The following is a 16,541-nucleotide window of genomic DNA, read 5'->3' as shown; positions in this document are numbered from 1 at the left end:
GGTTTTTAGATAGATATATATATATATGAAAGTACAAATGTGCCAAGGGTGTGTTCACACCCGTGCACATATAAAAAGCACGATGGCCCTTTATTTCCAACAACCTCCCACCTAAAGGCAATGTGCCTTAAGAGGAGAAAAGAATCAGCTAAGTCTGGGTATGTACAAAGCTAAAATATATATATCTATCCAACTCCTATCATTTGTCGGCAATGAGCAAACCGCTTTGCTGGAATACCCTTCGTCGGAAGATCTACAAGATTATCATCTATATGCACTTTGACAAGCTCAATGCTCTTGCTGTCAAGTACATCTCTAATGAAGTGGTACTTCACCTCTATGTGCTTCATCTTTGCATGAAAGATAGGATTCCATGCTAGCATGATAGCACTCTGACTTCAGTGAGTCCAAAGCATGAGTATCCCTGCCAGCAATCAACATGTCATCAAGTTGCCATCTGTAGCCTTCTTGATCTACAAGCAGTGATCCACTTGACTTCTATGAAAACCTTGAGACTGTATAAATGTATCAAACTTTTGATACCATTCTCTTGGTGCTTGTTTAAGCCCATAAAAACTCCTTTTGAGTTTACATACCATCTTCTCTTTCCCTTTTGTCACAAATCCCTTCAGGTTGCTGCATTTATATGTCTTCATGCAGATCACCATGTAAGAATGCAATCTTTACATCCATCTGTATGAGCTCCATATCTTCAGCTACAACCAAGCCCAAAATGATTCTCCATGTAGTCATCTTGACTATAGGAGAGAAGATCTCATCAAAGTCAACTCCATGTTCCTACTTATACCCCTTCGCAACCAATCTTGCTTTGTGCTTTGGCAAGGAACAAAAAGTAACCTTCATCTTGTAAACCCATTTGCATGGAAGGGTTTTCTACCCTTTAGGCAACTGCACCAAGTCCCAAGTGTCATTTTTCTCAAGAGATTCCGTCTCTGACAACATGGCTTTATACCATTTCTTGTTGTCCTGTTTGTCCATTGCTTCCTTGAAGCAAGGCGGTTCACCACAGTCTGTCAACATGACATAATCAGCCACATTGTTTGCACCAGGAAATAATCTATCAAGTTGGCTAGCAGCCCCAGATGATCTCCTCACCCAATGATCATTGTTTGTTGGCTATTCCTACAAATTTCCATTTTCACCTTGCTGTCCTGGCATTTCAGCTTGCAAATCAGCATTAAAAGCTTGTTGTCTTGGCTGTTCCTGCACATCCAGTGGCTCATCATTATGAGCAATGGCTGGCTGATCATTTCCAACATTATTTTCTGCATTTGCAGGTTCATTTACAGCAGGTATTTGCTATTGTACACCGGGCACATTTTGTGGTCCAAAATGTATTTCTTCCCGGAATACAACCCTACCAACTTCATGTGTTCTTTCGGGTTGTTTGTGCATGCGATCTTCCCGGAAGATAACATCATTGCTGCGTACAACTTTCCTTTTCTCGGGATCCCATAATCTATACCCCATTTCACCCTTCATCACCATATCCTAGGAAAATACATTTACAGGACTTTGGCTCAAGTTTGTTACGTTCTTCCTTGCGTATATGCACAAATGCTTCGCAGCCAAACACTTTCAAGTGTGCATACAAAGGTGGCTTGCCCGACCACACTTCTTAGGGAACTCCCCCTCCCAAAGACATGTTTGGTGAACGATTAATCAAGTGTACGGCTGTCATAACAGCCTCTGCCCAAAAACCATGGGGTAATGCAGCATGAGACAGCATCGTACGGACCTTATCCTATATGGTCTAATTCATATGCTCTGCAACTCCATTTTGGGGTGGATTATGAGGGGCAACGAGCTCCCTCTTTATCCCTTTGTTGTCACAGAATGCCTAAAAGGCCTTGGACACATATTCCCCACCATTGTCACAGCGAAGTCACTTAAGTGTCTTATCAGTCTAATTCTCAACCAATGCCAAGAATTTTTTTAACTTGTCAAGCACTTCGTCCTTGCTATGAATAGGGTAAACCCATACCTTCCATGTAGCATCATCGACAAAGGTGACAAAATATTTATTTCCCCCTAAAGATAACCCTGGCATCTAACATACATCGGAATGTACTAACTCTAGAGAAGAAGACTTCAGCGAAAGAGACTTCTTATGAGACGTCTTATGCATGTTTACCATAAACACAATGATCACAATACTCAATATCACCATAACGAAGACAAGGCAAGTAACCCAAACGAGAAAGCACTTTCATTCCAGTTTGACTCATGTGTCCCAACCGGCCATGCCACAAGGAAACACTTGGCTGCTCGATCACGGCAACAACATGGTCACGCACACTAGATACATGAAGTGGATACAAAGCATCACTCTTGCAACCTCTTGCAATAACCCTAGATCCCTTACAAATCTTCCATTTCCCATCACCAAAGATGGTATGAAATCCATAATCATCTAGCTGCCCTATACTAATCAAGCTCTTCTTGAGCTAAGATACATGCCATACATTCTGACAGAACCATGCTGAAACTACAACTAGACACTGCCAATACCTGCAATGTCACATGCATAGTTAGCACCTGAATTTAGAATCCAAGTATGCATGTCATCATCCGTATCTACAAGTAAAGCATGTGTACTAAAGTGTGAAGAGACAAAAAGTACCTCATTCCCACTGTCACTATCTTGAGTGACTACATTCACCTCTTCAATTTTGACATTGGTCTTCTTAGGCTAACTCTCTTTCTTCTCTTCCTTGCTATCATCTGTCTTCTTGCCCTTTCCTTTCTCTTTCTTCGAAATTACAGCTTTTCCAAGGACAAATACATCACATTACATGAGAAATCCCAAATTTTAGCTGCAATTTCTGTTGTACATGTACCAACGGGCACAAAATTTAACACGCAAGGTCAAAAGCCCCAAAATTTTTGTGCTCAAAGCATCAACCATACATCTACACTGTCTCTGACATGCATAGAATAGGCCAATTTTGCCAAAATAGAGCAATTTCAGCAAAACCCCCAAATTTTTCCAAGTGCTAGATGTCCAAATTGCATGGAATTAAACCCGCATGTAGATAAAATGACCAAACAGTGCACAAATTTCGCCCAAATAGCAAAAGCCCCAAATTGCAAGGGGACCAATGTGCATCAATGTCGAGAAATTGGGTAAATTTCAGCCCAATTCTTGCATGTACATGAAAAGCCCCAAATGTCAGAGGCAATATGTCACAAATTCTTGCAATTTCTGAGACAAATGATCTTGTTCTACATCACAATCCCCAAATACGGGAAAAGCCCCAAATTTTCGGGCCAAGATTGCACAAATCTGAACTCTGTGCTTATGCGCACACCCCCATTAGAGAAGATGGGTAAAAACTTCTTTTTTTGAGAAAAAAAGGGGGGGGGGGGGGGGGGGGGGGGGGCTGGTGTCTATTTACCCAACGTGCAGGTCGCCACGCGTCAGTCGCCGTCCAGTCACCTACAGGTCGTCGCCTCCCCCTATCGTCACCAACCAGCCCCGTCACGTGCTGTCTCATCCAGTCACAGATTGTCAGTCGCCACACTGCCTAGCCCGCCGTCCACGACCTGTCATGTGCCTTGCAATGACGACTGCATACTGCCATCTTCTGCTCGTCGAGCCTGCCTAGGACTCCTACAGCACCCACCCGCCTGTAACCCTGCAACAGTTCCTCCTTGCCAACGACACCTCTCCTGCACCTGCCAAATGCTAACGACTCTTACCAACTCCAGAAAGCGTACAAGACCTGTGAGCTCTGATAACAGTTTGTTAAGCCAGGGAGTGCGAGGATCAAGACACGCAATGCTTCCTCACAGCACAAAGAGAGAGAGAGAGAGTGTGTGTGTGTGTGTGCAGAGTAGAGAGGAGAGTGAGCACGACTTGCTGGGTACAATGACGAGTGTACCTCTTTAGGTTTTTTAGATAGATAGATATATATATGAAAGTACAAATGTGCTAAGGGTGTGTTCACACCAGTGCACATTCGGTTGACCCAACGTGTAGGTCACCGCGCGACTGTCGCCGTCCAGTCGCCTACAGGTCGTCACCTCCGCCTATCGTCACCAGCCCGTCACGTGCTGTCTCATCCAGTCACAGATCGTCAGTCGCCACACTGCCTAACCCGCCATCCACGACCTGTCATGTGCCTTGCAATGACGACTGCATACTGCCATCTACTGCTCGTCGAGCCCGCCTAGGACTCCTACAGCACCTACCTGCCTACAACCCTGCAACAGTTCCTCCTCACCAGCGACACCTCTCCTGCAACTGCCAAATGCTGACGACTAGTGCCAACTCCAGAAAGCGTGCACGACCTATGAGCTCTGGTACCAGATTGTTAAGTTAGGGAGTGCGAGGATCGAGACACGCAATGCTTCCTCACAGCACAAAGAGAGAGAGAGAGTGTGTGTGTGTGTGTGCAGAGTAGAGAGGAGAGTGAGCACGACTTGCTGGGTACAATGACGAGTGTACCTCTTTAGGTTTTTTAGATAGATAGATATATATATGAAAGTACAAATGTGCTAAGGGTGTGTTCACACCAGTGCACATATAAAAGGCACGATGGCCCTTTATTCCCAACAAAACCAAACTTTCTATAAATAGTCATGCTACCCTCCACTCGGCCACAATCTCGTTTTTGCAGCTTACAAGTGCTAGAGTTGTGCTATCCACAACCCGTTCTCGCTGAGGATATCCCAACCACCAAGGCTGCCCACCATTGTCTTCTACCATCAAGCACCTACTTCTCAACCACCCATTGCAGATTCAGACTGTTTCCAGCCAACATCACCCGGCTGGTCACTAAGGCGGCTGCAATCTACCATCTGCAGGTTGCATTTACTACTCATCTTCACTAGTAACCTTGCGTTTTGGGCTGCACTACTATCACCAACAATAGACGACCTATTCAAGGGCTGCATTTTGCCTTCTTGCTGCCACCTTGACTGGTCGCTGCCTCCAGTGCTGCATTTTGCTGTTATGGGCCTTCCATCAGCTGCCATATCATCATCTTGTGCTGTGTTTTCAGCTTTCTCTTCATCTTCTGCCCGTCTATTCAATAATCCGGCATCTTCCTGCTGCATTTGCTGCTAGCAGACACAAATGAAGGCTACATTGCTGCATTTTGGGATCCACCAAAGTATGATATACTCTCCAGCTCATACTCTTTGCCCCGTTCCTCAAGACATGGGAGTTCATGGGTCAGTATTGTTAACTCCATAGTGTGTTTGCCGCATTGAGCATTGTATTCTATTGAGTAATCATTCATTATTATTCATTGAGTTCATTGTCTCTAAGCTACCCTTGTTGAGAAATCAACTCATTTAGTATATTTCCCTACCTCATTTCTATTTTGATTTCCATGTACAGCCCCAAAACGGCTTTATTTGGATCATTATTTAGTGTCGGGGTGCACGCTCTGCTTGTCTGTACTTTGACTGTAGATATTTCAGAGTATTCAAGTGTACAGCATGAGTTCACTCATCCTACCTCAGTTTTATGCCTGATTCAAGAAACCATCACCAGAATATTCTAAGCCAACTGTCAACTTAAACATGTCCCAGAATGCATACAGGTATACAGGACCAGCTACCCGACATTCAAGTTAGGTCAAACCCATAACCCATCTGAGATCTTCTAGGCCCAGTTGCCATACACATTTTTCCAGGGTAAAATTGTACTTTGATTCCAGTTCAGCTTACATGGCAAGGTCAAAGCATGAAAGAGATCCAATTAAATCAAGAAAAATTATGAATCTCGATCATAAAATTTGCTGGTGTTTCAGTAAAGATAAATACCACCAATTTTTCAAGAGAAGAGATATCTTCATCAAAGACATCATCCCTTCCATGTAGAGTCCAACTACTGCATCAGTCACCTAGAGGCTCAATTTTGTGAAAGGAGTATTGGGAAGGCCATACAGAAGAAGACAATACATGAGTTTGAAACACCCCAGAGGGACTTTGAAATCTGTGCCAGAAAACTAGACATCTAAGCAAAAATAACTTGAGTTTTTCTGACTCTACTTAGCTCCCAACCCTCCTCAAACAAACCCTTAGCAAAGCTATTAGCTTACCATGCCTAACATGATGCCTCTTGTATTTGTATCAATCATTTGCAGTCAGAGTTCTTATTTTCACGTTACTGCTTGTCCACCTAGGGCAGTATTTTCAAAACAACAAGAGATAGCAAGAGGCAATAAATTGTCTATCGAGCTTCTACCTGAAAATCTTTTAGCAATTGAGAGTCTTGAGCCTCCTCATTATCAGAAATAAGAAGCTCATAATGTCTTTCACAGTTTTGATCAGGAAAAGTGATCAGTGCTGAAGGAAGATCAAAGCCTCTGTTAGCATCAGGAGGATGTTCATCAATGCGTAGAAAGCCCTGTAACATATGTCAAACCAAACAATACTTTTCAAACTGGCTGATCAAATTGTAAAATTCTGGAAACAAGTTCACAGCCAGCTAACAGCAGGGAAACCATCTTCTTATGAGTAAACATTTTGAACTCTATCTGAAAGTATGCTCTTGGCTCATGTAAGAATATCTGTGACAAAAAAATGTACAAAGCAAAAGTTTTATTGGTCTGTCTTACCATGAATTTATATTTGAATAGTGTGGTTTTTCCTTTTTAATGTCTACAAGAGCCTGTTTTAGACTAATTTGTACACCCCCAGCTTTGGCTTGCTTTGGTGATTGGCCTTAGAGGTTTATTTGGACTCACTCTTTTTTGGCTTGTGGATTTGGCTGAGTAAATCCATCCCTCGCTGTCTTGATTCATTATTTAAAATTTGATGCACTTGTGCACTATCCCTTCATCTTCAAATGAGCTGTTGCATCTTGCTGGTGATCACAATTGCAAGATGGGACAATTCTTCTGCACCTTGGGTCTTTGTTTCTTGCAGGAGCTCTTTTTTTTTTGGCCCATGATATCATGTTTTTGTTGGTGCTCTTTGGGTTATCTGAGTGATGCTGCCCCTTGAAACCGGCATTTAGAAACCAAAGGGAAGTATTAACTACTAATCTACAAGCACATTTACTTAATCAAACAAGTCATGAAATAGACCACATAGAGGTGTGAGCTAGAGTGCTCCTGCTTAGAGACAAAGAAAGACTGGTCCCAAATGTCAGCGCCCCTTATGGTATTACGTTACCTTATACTGGAAATTTCTAGTTAGAAGAACATGCTAAACTACTAGAATTGAGGCCATGCTCTAGATCTCTGACATTCAATCAGGAGATCCCACTGAAAGCCCTAATTCAGCAGCAAAGAATCCCAAACAGCAACCAATATCTCTATGCCAATTCATGCAGATTAGCCCTGCGCTGCCCCATTAGTGTGTCCGGATTACTCTCACCAATCCTAACCTTCAGGCATCAAATCTGACCAAATCTGTAATAACAGCATCAATTTTTGCATCCACTATGAAAAAGCACTTGTATGCAGCCCAAAATAGCTCCCAACAGCGAAATAGCAGCCCTCTCAGGAGAGAGAGTGTATGTATACAGAATCTGACCGAATCTATAATAACAGCATCAATTTTTGCATCCACGATGAAAAAACACTTGCCTGCAGTCCAAGATAGCTCCCAACAGTGAATAGATTATAGCCGGCCGAGAGAGAGAGAGAGAGAGAGAGAGAGGAAATGCTGTCCATGATGGCACACTGTATACCTGCGGCCTGTGAGGCACCTTTGGCGTACAGCACAGAGAGGAGATCTATTCTGCCCTATCGCAAACTCTGGAAGGAGATGGCAAACAGCTGAAAAGACTGCTCACTTCAAGACTGATGAGATCACCAGCAGACTGACGACCTGCTTCAGGGAAAACCTGCTTGATTGACAAATTGCAGACTGACAACCTGCATAGAGGGTCTGAAGGCACATCGTGAGGTCTGTTGCACAAGTGCAGTCCAGCACAGCTTGACTGCATAACAGGTGCAGTCTACACACAGGTCTGAAGACAGAGGCAGGTTCTGTACAGACACTGAGACAGCCAGTCAGGGTTGAGAACAGATCTTGTAACCAGCACATAGAGAGAGAGAGAGAGAGAGAGAGAGAGAGAGAGAGAGAGTTATTATGGCTAATATGCAGGCGTTAAGTGGTATTGATGTGGCCTTTCTTGACGAGCATATTGGGCATGAAATGAGAAAGAATTGGTTGAGTCGGATGGTGACTCTTTGGCCGAGGATTCTGGTCAATTCATGGAAGGGGATGAGATGGGAAAATGCCATAAGATGATGATTGATGAACCAGTTTTGTGTACTCCAGATTTGCTTGAGCAAGGTGTTCGTGTTTCTTGCTCACAGGCTGATGAGTCTTTCCAGTTCATGCTTGCCACTACCAACAATCTTATGTCTGATTATGTTCATGCTAATGAGAGTAAAGCGAGCTCTTTACCGGAAGGGGATCATGCGGTTGCTGTCATGGGAACTGACCTAGTTTTATAGCAGATTGCTGCCTTTCATGAGAGGGTAGCCATTCTTTATTTTACGAGCAGGACTCCTTTGATCGCTCGGATTTGGGCTTGGCTGCAGTCCATGCTTGTGATGATGATGCCCATCATGATGACGTTCTTGGGCAAGTGCAAGCTTCTCTCATGGAAGAGATTTATGATGGACCAAAGGGGTTTTTTGAGGTCCTTTTTTGTACTCCGGATGTGCATGCTCGCATTATGCAACGTATTCCTTTGTTTTTGGATGGTCAACTGGTCCATATGGTCCATGGAGGCCTTGAAAAGTTTCAGGAGGTCCTTAGGCAGGCATGCCCAATCTAGGTGGAGATAGTTAATTTTCCTGCACATCTTTGGCGTCTTCTTCCTTTGGTTTTGAGATCCCTTGGCGAGGTGTTGGTGGAATCCCATTTGGCCTCCTGTGATAGAAACAGGGCTTGTATGCTTTGGGACACTAGCAAACCTCAGCCTACTAAAATTCGTTTTGAGGTCCCTCGGTTGCAAACGTTGGTTTTTGAGCCCAAATGGGGACATTTGCTGGACGCTACTTTCGATGTAGCCAATTGGGCCATTTTATTTTTGAGTGTGATAGTTGCCTTGAGGCTTTGTAGCATTCTTTGGACCCTGACATGGATATACAAGAGCGTGATCCCCAGCCTTTGACTTAGCGACGAGATGTTTCTCCTCCTTTGCCTCTTGCCCATCTTGTGGATGTGATCCATAGTGAGATGGAGAGATTTCAAGCTACTAAAGCTACAGATGTTAAGGGGAAAGTTATGATTCAGTAGTTCTCTCTTTTTGTTTATCGTGAGACTTGTTTTATGGAATGTTAAAGGCATTTCTTCTGGCAGTAAGCAGTATCAATTGTGGAGAATTGCTTTTGCTGGTAATTCGGATGTTTTTTGAGCCGTGGAGCACAAACAACATGCTTTGGCAGGTTCTTCTTATGTATATAAGGATTATACAATGTTTTTAAGTGGACAAGTTCCACATAAATCTGGAGTTATGTTGGCTGTTCAATCTTCCTTGCAACCATCCTTGGTTTCTCAAGATGCTCGCGGCAAATTTCTAATGCTAGAAATCATATATGAGGGTGAGGTTTTGTGGCTAGTGGACGTCTATGCTCCCTCTATTGCTCGGGAACGCCATCATTTTTGGAATCACTTGCATTGCCTTTCCATGGCTCATCAAGGTTTTGTTATGGCTAATTTTAATGCATGCGTATCTGCGGATCAAGCGACTTCACCTCACTCGGTCATGAATAGTCTTGAGCGTCAGGCTTGGGATGCAATGGCAACTATGTCTTTGAAACAAGACATGTGGTCTTGGATGCATCCTTCATAGTCTAGATATACTTATCACTCTCTTCAGCATCCAAATACTTGGGTCAGACTTGATAGGATATACATGTGTCAGAGTGATTCTTTTCTTCCAGTAGTGATTGATATGTGGGTGAAGCGATAGCATGTCTTGTCAGATCACTTTCCCTTGGTTTTGGAATTGACTCATGGGCCGGTTCATGCCTTTAAGGCTCTGCTTGCTCGTTTGCCTTTGCATTTCAATCAATCTTTTTTGCTACAAAATCTATTTTTGGAGTGTATCTAGCAATTGATTGCTTCTTTTAGCTCGAGGGTTCTATCTGGGGATATGGAAGCATGGGCTATTTTTAGGAATAATGCACATGTGTTGTCCCAACAGTATGGTATTCAGCATGCTTCTTCTTTTCAAGCTGAATTGCAACATTCACAAATTTTGTTGGCTCAGTCATTTCTATATCAATCAGGGGATACTACTGATGACTTGGTTACATGCATTGAATGGTTGAAATGTAGAGTTCAATCTCTTCAAGAGGAGGAATATGCTAAATACAAATTGCTGGCCCGAGCGGAAGCTTTGCATTATAATAATTGTCAATCTCATCAATTCTTTGCTTGTTTACGTCAAAAATACGCTCGGGAAAATATTGTGTGTTTGTTGGATGAGCAAGGTGATATGGTTACTGACTGTATCATTCAAATGTGCATCGACTATTATAAATCTTTGTTGGGTCCATAGGAGATTCTTTCTGATGTTGTTATCTCTACTCTCGATACATTTGTGACTTGGTTAGTAATTAGATTAAGCCTGCATGGGTTGATTTGATGGAGGCTGATTTCTCAGAGGCTAAAGTGGAGGATGTGTTGTCCCATTTACCATGTGGGAAAAGCCCTGGCTGGGATGGGCTTCCTAATGAGCTGTTTTCAGCCCATGTTGAGCAACTTAAGGACCCATTAACTTGCCTGTGTCAACAAGTCTGGAATTCTAGTTTGATGCCTTCAAATTGGAAGATTGCAATGATTCGATTGTTGCCCAAGGTTCCTTCTCCGACTTCGATGAAAAATGGAGAACCATTTTTATTATGGATTCTTTGTATAAAATATTTTCTAAAACCATTGCCAATAGATTGCAAAAAGTATTCCGCACTTAGTTCATCAACGTCAATATAGTTTCATTAAGGGATGGAATATCATGCATAATGTTTTGAATGTTCAACTAGGGATTGATTATGCCAAAGCCTCTCGCCAGCAGGTTGTTATGCTTTAGCTTGATCTTGAAAAGGCATTTGATCATGTTAGCTTGTCTTTCTTGCGGCAGCTCATGTCTACCATGGACTTTGGTCCTCCCATGACTTCTCTTATTGATATCATTAGTCAAGGTGTTGTGGCACTTATTGTACTTAATGGGGGGGAATCACTAATGAAATTGCCTTGTCTCGTTCTCTTCGGCAAGGCTGCCCTCTCAGTCCTTTGATATTTGCCTTAAGTCACTCACCCAATGCTCTCTTTTTGGATAAGTTGGCTAATCAAGGTGAGATTGTTGGTTTGTCTCTTCCCAATGGTGCCCAACTTTTGGGTCAATCTTTGGCTGATAATTCCTTTATGTTTCTCAAGGCTGATCAAACTAATGTGAATCTGGTAATGGTTACGTGGAATCTCTTTGCTTTAGCTTCGAGGCTTCATATTAGTGCACAAAAATCTACACCAATTTCTTGTACGGAGAGTGATTTGCAAGCTTTGGGTTGACAAGGAGCTATGATTTCTAAAGAAGATATTACCCCACACTTGGGTTATCCTATTGGTGTGGATGTAGCTCCTCATGCCTTACTTGATTGGATGTCACCCCGGATACACGATCGATTTATGTATTGGAAATCTCAAGATCGGCCTCTTCATGTGAGACTTAAAGTTGCTCAATGCATCATGATTAGTATGATCTCGTTTTTTTTGCCCTTACTTCCTTGGACTAAGAAGTCTCTTTTGGAACTCGTTCAGTCTATCTGCTTGTGTTGTGGAAAAAGAAAGGGAATCATTTGGGCCAGGTGTGGATTTCTTGGTAGCATTGTGCCTACTCCTAAAAGGATGGGGGAAGCAGCTTCATTGGATGTTAATTTCCATATCGTTGCTTTGAGGTTGACACTTTTGCAAGCTTTATGTATGCAAAGCCATCCCTCGACAAATATTGCAAAATTTTTCATTGAAAAGATTGGTATCTCGCGCGAGATATGATCCCTCGATGGCAATGTACTATCCTTTGTATTTGCAAATGAGGTCTCCTACGATGGCATGGACCAACTAGGTGTGGACCATGGGCTCTGCATGTTAGAACCTGATACGGAGATGAGAGTGAACGCGACGGATAATACACACAAGATAATACACACAAAGAGTAGAGAGCAAAGTGTAGAGTAGAGGGGAGAGTGAGCACGACACTTGATGTTCTTGGGTACAATGACAAGTGTACCTCTTTAGGCTTTTAGATAGATAGATAGATAGATAGATAGATATATATATATATATATATATATATATATATATATATATATATATATATGAAAGTACAAATGTGCTAAGGGTGTGTTCACACCCGTGCACATATAAAAAGCATGATGGCTCTTTATTCCCAACAACCTCCCATCTAAAGGCAATGTGCCTTAAGGGGAGAAAAGAATCAGCTAAGTCTATGTACAAAGCTGAAATACATATATCTATCCAACTCCCATCATCTATTGGCATAGTTGTCAAGTATGAAAGGTATGATACGGTACGGTACGATAAAATACGCTACTAATTGGTACCTTATGATTTTATAAGGTACGGTACGATATTAGTATGAAAAAAATTTAAGATGATTTTTTAAATAACAAAAATCATAAATCATTAAATGATAGATCATAGAATACATGTTTAAAGTGGAAATAGCCATTTCATTACAGAATAAGATGAATACATGAGGGTGACCATCACGGTCAGCGGTTGCATGGGCTAGCCACTACGCAAAACATGCGATACAACTACAGTCTAGTATATTTGATACAAAAAAAACAGAGACCTATGTCATATGAATCTATGATGAGGCATCATCATCATCAGAACCATCTAAGTGCTCATCAACAAAGTCTGAAGATGACTCCTCGGCATCCTATGATGAGACACGCTCGTACTTATCCTCACTGATGAGGTTACCATCATCATCAAATGATGGCTCCCTAGGTGGTGGCTGTGTAGGCAAGGGGGGGATGTCATCATGAGGCACAGGATGTGAGCTACTAGAGGCCCGCCTTACATATGTCTGCAAGCCACTCGAACCACCCCTCCTCGATGATGGAGGGCATCGAATGACCATGCCCCTACTACCACCTACTCGAACTCCTCGTCCACGAGCATGCTGACTGCGAGTGTCACGAGTATCTGCTGCTATAAGCTCTCTATAGAGCCCTGCAAAAATCATCTCCTCCTCGTCCACCTCCTTATGTATATACTCGGAAGAGTGTCGCACATCAACTTGAATGTATCAACATTCACCTACACAATGCAGTGATGCACGTAAGATTGATCATTGTAAATACTAAAGTCTAAATTGTAAAGTAAAAAGTTTAAACTTCAAAGTTCAAAGTTTAAAAGTTAAAACAACAAATTTTTAATGTTACAATTAAGTGTTTAAACTTTACTTGCTTCGGACTACCATGCTCATCATAGCCCTCATCATGCATAAGTTAGTGCGGCAATAGACTAGCCGCTCTAACTGTTGTGTGCTAAGCCAATTACGAATCTTCATGTGAATGAGAGAATAGACACTCCAATTTCTCTCACATGCACTCGAAGAGCAATCCTGGGCAAGGACCCTCATGGCTAAGGGCTAAAGGGTCTCCAGTGTGTATTCAAAGTTTTGCCACCAAAATAAAGGCTTCACAAGTGATTCTCTCCTCCAACAAGTGGAAGAAGCAAAAGCCACATGCCCTCTCTGATCTGCATAGCATCCTAGCTCCTCTAGCACTGCATTGTGGTCATCCACAAGGACCACACGAGTCAAATAAGCAAGCTGGTCTGAACGGAACTCTCTATCCATGACCGCCGGTGACTTATAGGCCAGATATACCACTGCGGCAAAACCATGGATGGGCTTATGCATCCACGCCCATCTTCTCTTTGCTATCTCTAAAACATGTGCACGTTGTGTCTCTGTGATCACTATACAAGCACCTGCCTCCGCCAATGCCGCTCTAAAGAAGTGAACGAGAAGGCCCATGGTGGACCCCTCGCAATCACTCATACATAACACCCTATAAAAGGGAGTCACGACAATGACAACAGTACGGACTTTTTGCCAAAACTGCTCATTAAGGCACAAGCGTTGCATGGCTTTGGCCTCCTCTGTGTCATGCCCATCCCACTCATTTCATAGAGTGGACACCATTATCTGGCACAAGGCGGACCGCACCTCATAAAGACACTCCAGCAATAACCACATGTAAGCAAAGCGAGTTGAAGAAGGCTTCTTTAACTCCAGTGTGCTATGCTCACGATACATCGCAAACACCTTTACCTTTACCGTGAAGAATGTGACAATTGATGTAGCTTTGCGGACCACCCTCTTCACCCACTTGAGCTTCCCAATGTCCTCCATGAGCAAGTCCAAACAATGACTTACACATGGAGTCCACACAATCTTAGGAAACTCGGCCTCAAGCAAACGGCCCATACACCGACAATTCGATGCATTGTCGATAACAACTTGCACCACATTTGAGGGGCCCACCTACAACTACAATTTACAAATTACAAGTTATGTATAAATCAAATTTCAATTATGAATCATAATATTATCCTAATGAAAGAAAGTGAAACAAATTTAAAACACAAATTGCAATGTATACCTCATTGATGGCTTGTCGAATGCAACGGTAGATGAATGCGCCCGTCATTTTTCTCCGCCTCTTGCCAGTATCTACGGCCCGCAAAAAGTAAGTGCCAAGTAGACATGAGACGAGTATGTTGATGCTGCCCCATTTCTTATGTTCACTTCATCCGTCGGTGAGAATGGAGCAACCATATTTTATCCATGCAGCCCGAATAGGATCAAGGGCTCTATCAATCCTCTCCTTCTCTTCATCAATCTTTCTCGTCCTCATGTCGTTGTTGTCAAAAGATGACGTACCAGCGAGATAGTAGGGTTGGAGGGGAGGAACACGGAGTGAACTCGGCAAACATGGAGAAGAGAAGAGAAGAGAGAAGAAACTCTGATGACTTGAATGATAAAGATCTAAATCATGGAGTGAATGTGATACAAGGGAACAAGGGTGCCATAGCACAAGGAAGATGATGAAGACAGCCGCGAACCACGAACCGCAATGTCCTCCTGAAGGGGTGTGAGGGTAATGGAGAGGCTGGAGAGAAGAGGTGACGGACTGAATGAACCAGCCGTAAGGAATGAATGAGAGAGTGGCCTATAAATAGGCACAATCAGTCTAGGATGGCGCTCCTTTTTGGGGCTGCAAACCCTAAACGCAAAACGCACAAATGCAAAAACGCGAACTGTGGGTGAAGGGTGAAGGGTTTCTCAATACCCCCTCTCAGGCCCAAAAAGGGGAACAAGAGAAGAGTGAGGTGGAGATGCAATGCTACATACTGAAGAATGCTCATGCAACAGGTGCCACTTGGACAGTGTCCCTCGTGGAAAAATTGTTCACTTGTCCAAGAGCCCTAGTACAAAGATAAAAAAAACATGCAATGCATAAGAGGAATGTTGGACTTTGTGGGGTTCCGAGAACCATAAGGATATGCCCGTACTCGATCTTGGGAGGTGGCTCCATGCTAACCTAGTGACCAAGGCAAGAAGAGAAGAGGAGGAAAAAGATGTAGAGGATTCCTAAGATCCAAGATTTCCACCGGAAAGGGAACCTATAGTAAAGAACAGTAGACAGAGTGAACTGGAGAACCCGAAACTCAACCTCGGGAAAGAAGCCACTAGCTCCGTGCATCCATACTGGAAGGAATACAAAGGCCTCGTAACCAAGTCGCAGCTGAACCTCCAAGTCCCGATCTAGGTGGTACCTGAAGATCCTAGGTATCAATAGAAGAGATGACTGGTCGAAGACAGCCACCCCAAGAAAGTAGAGGATGGGTGAAGAACTTCATGTGGAGTAGGTTCCCCCTCCGAGGTGGAAGGTGGAGGGGCCTCTGTTGAAGTCAAAGAAAAAGTAGATGCCCCCTCTGAGGAAAAAGAAATAGCATCCCCCTCTGAAGTAGATAGGGAATCCAAAAACTCATGGATCACGGACTCTGAAATGTCTGATCACGAAGGAAGTGTTGCCGATCGGGCCAAAGAAGGTATCTGCAGTGCCGAAGAGCTCCCAAAGGTAGCCCCTCGAACCTGAGTAGTCGAGAGTGGGGAAGGGTGGGGCTCAGAATGAGCAAGAGGTGGGCAACAATCGTTGTCTCTAAGTGGAGCGAACTGGGTAGCCGAAGAAGAGGAAGGAGTCGAGCAGCCATTGTCTCTCGAAGAAGCGGACTGACGAGGAGACGATATCAAACAATCTCTCTCTCTTAATGGAGTGGATTGCAAAACCGCAAGCCGTAGTAGCCACTGTACCCGAAAATAGATGGGAGAAGACTGCCGCTGACATTGCAACGATCTCCAAGAGGTCATAGCACCAATCGATCCTCCATGTGCTAGACAGGACTTAGTGCGCATCGGATGCGTCTTATTGCCTTGATCATAGTACTCTGATAGCCGATGTAGAACGATCTCTATGCCCCAGAAAGGAGAGGCGGCA

The 16,541-nt window shown here is 43.3% G+C and overlaps 1 protein-coding gene across 3 annotated transcripts in view; it reads right to left on the bottom strand.

The window, feature by feature from the left end:
* Positions 1 to 16,541, bottom strand: part of LOC148015173 (GPI transamidase component Gpi16 subunit family protein) — a 78,564-nt gene that overhangs the window by 30,609 nt on the left and 31,414 nt on the right. For all 3 annotated transcript variants that reach the window (XM_087665095.1, XM_087665094.1, XM_087665093.1), the window contains exon 3: positions 6,221 to 6,382. In XM_087665095.1, the coding sequence (XP_087521221.1) occupies positions 6,221 to 6,382 (162 nt within the window). The remainder of the gene's footprint in view (positions 1 to 6,220; positions 6,383 to 16,541) is intronic.

The sequence above is a fragment of the Lygodium microphyllum genome, chromosome 24 (assembly GCF_053477565.2).
Source record: "Lygodium microphyllum isolate KBCC chromosome 24, Lygodium_microphyllum_v1.1.10, whole genome shotgun sequence".
Lineage (NCBI taxonomy): Eukaryota > Viridiplantae > Streptophyta > Polypodiopsida > Schizaeales > Lygodiaceae > Lygodium > Lygodium microphyllum.
This window is presented reverse-complemented; position numbering and strand designations above follow the sequence as displayed.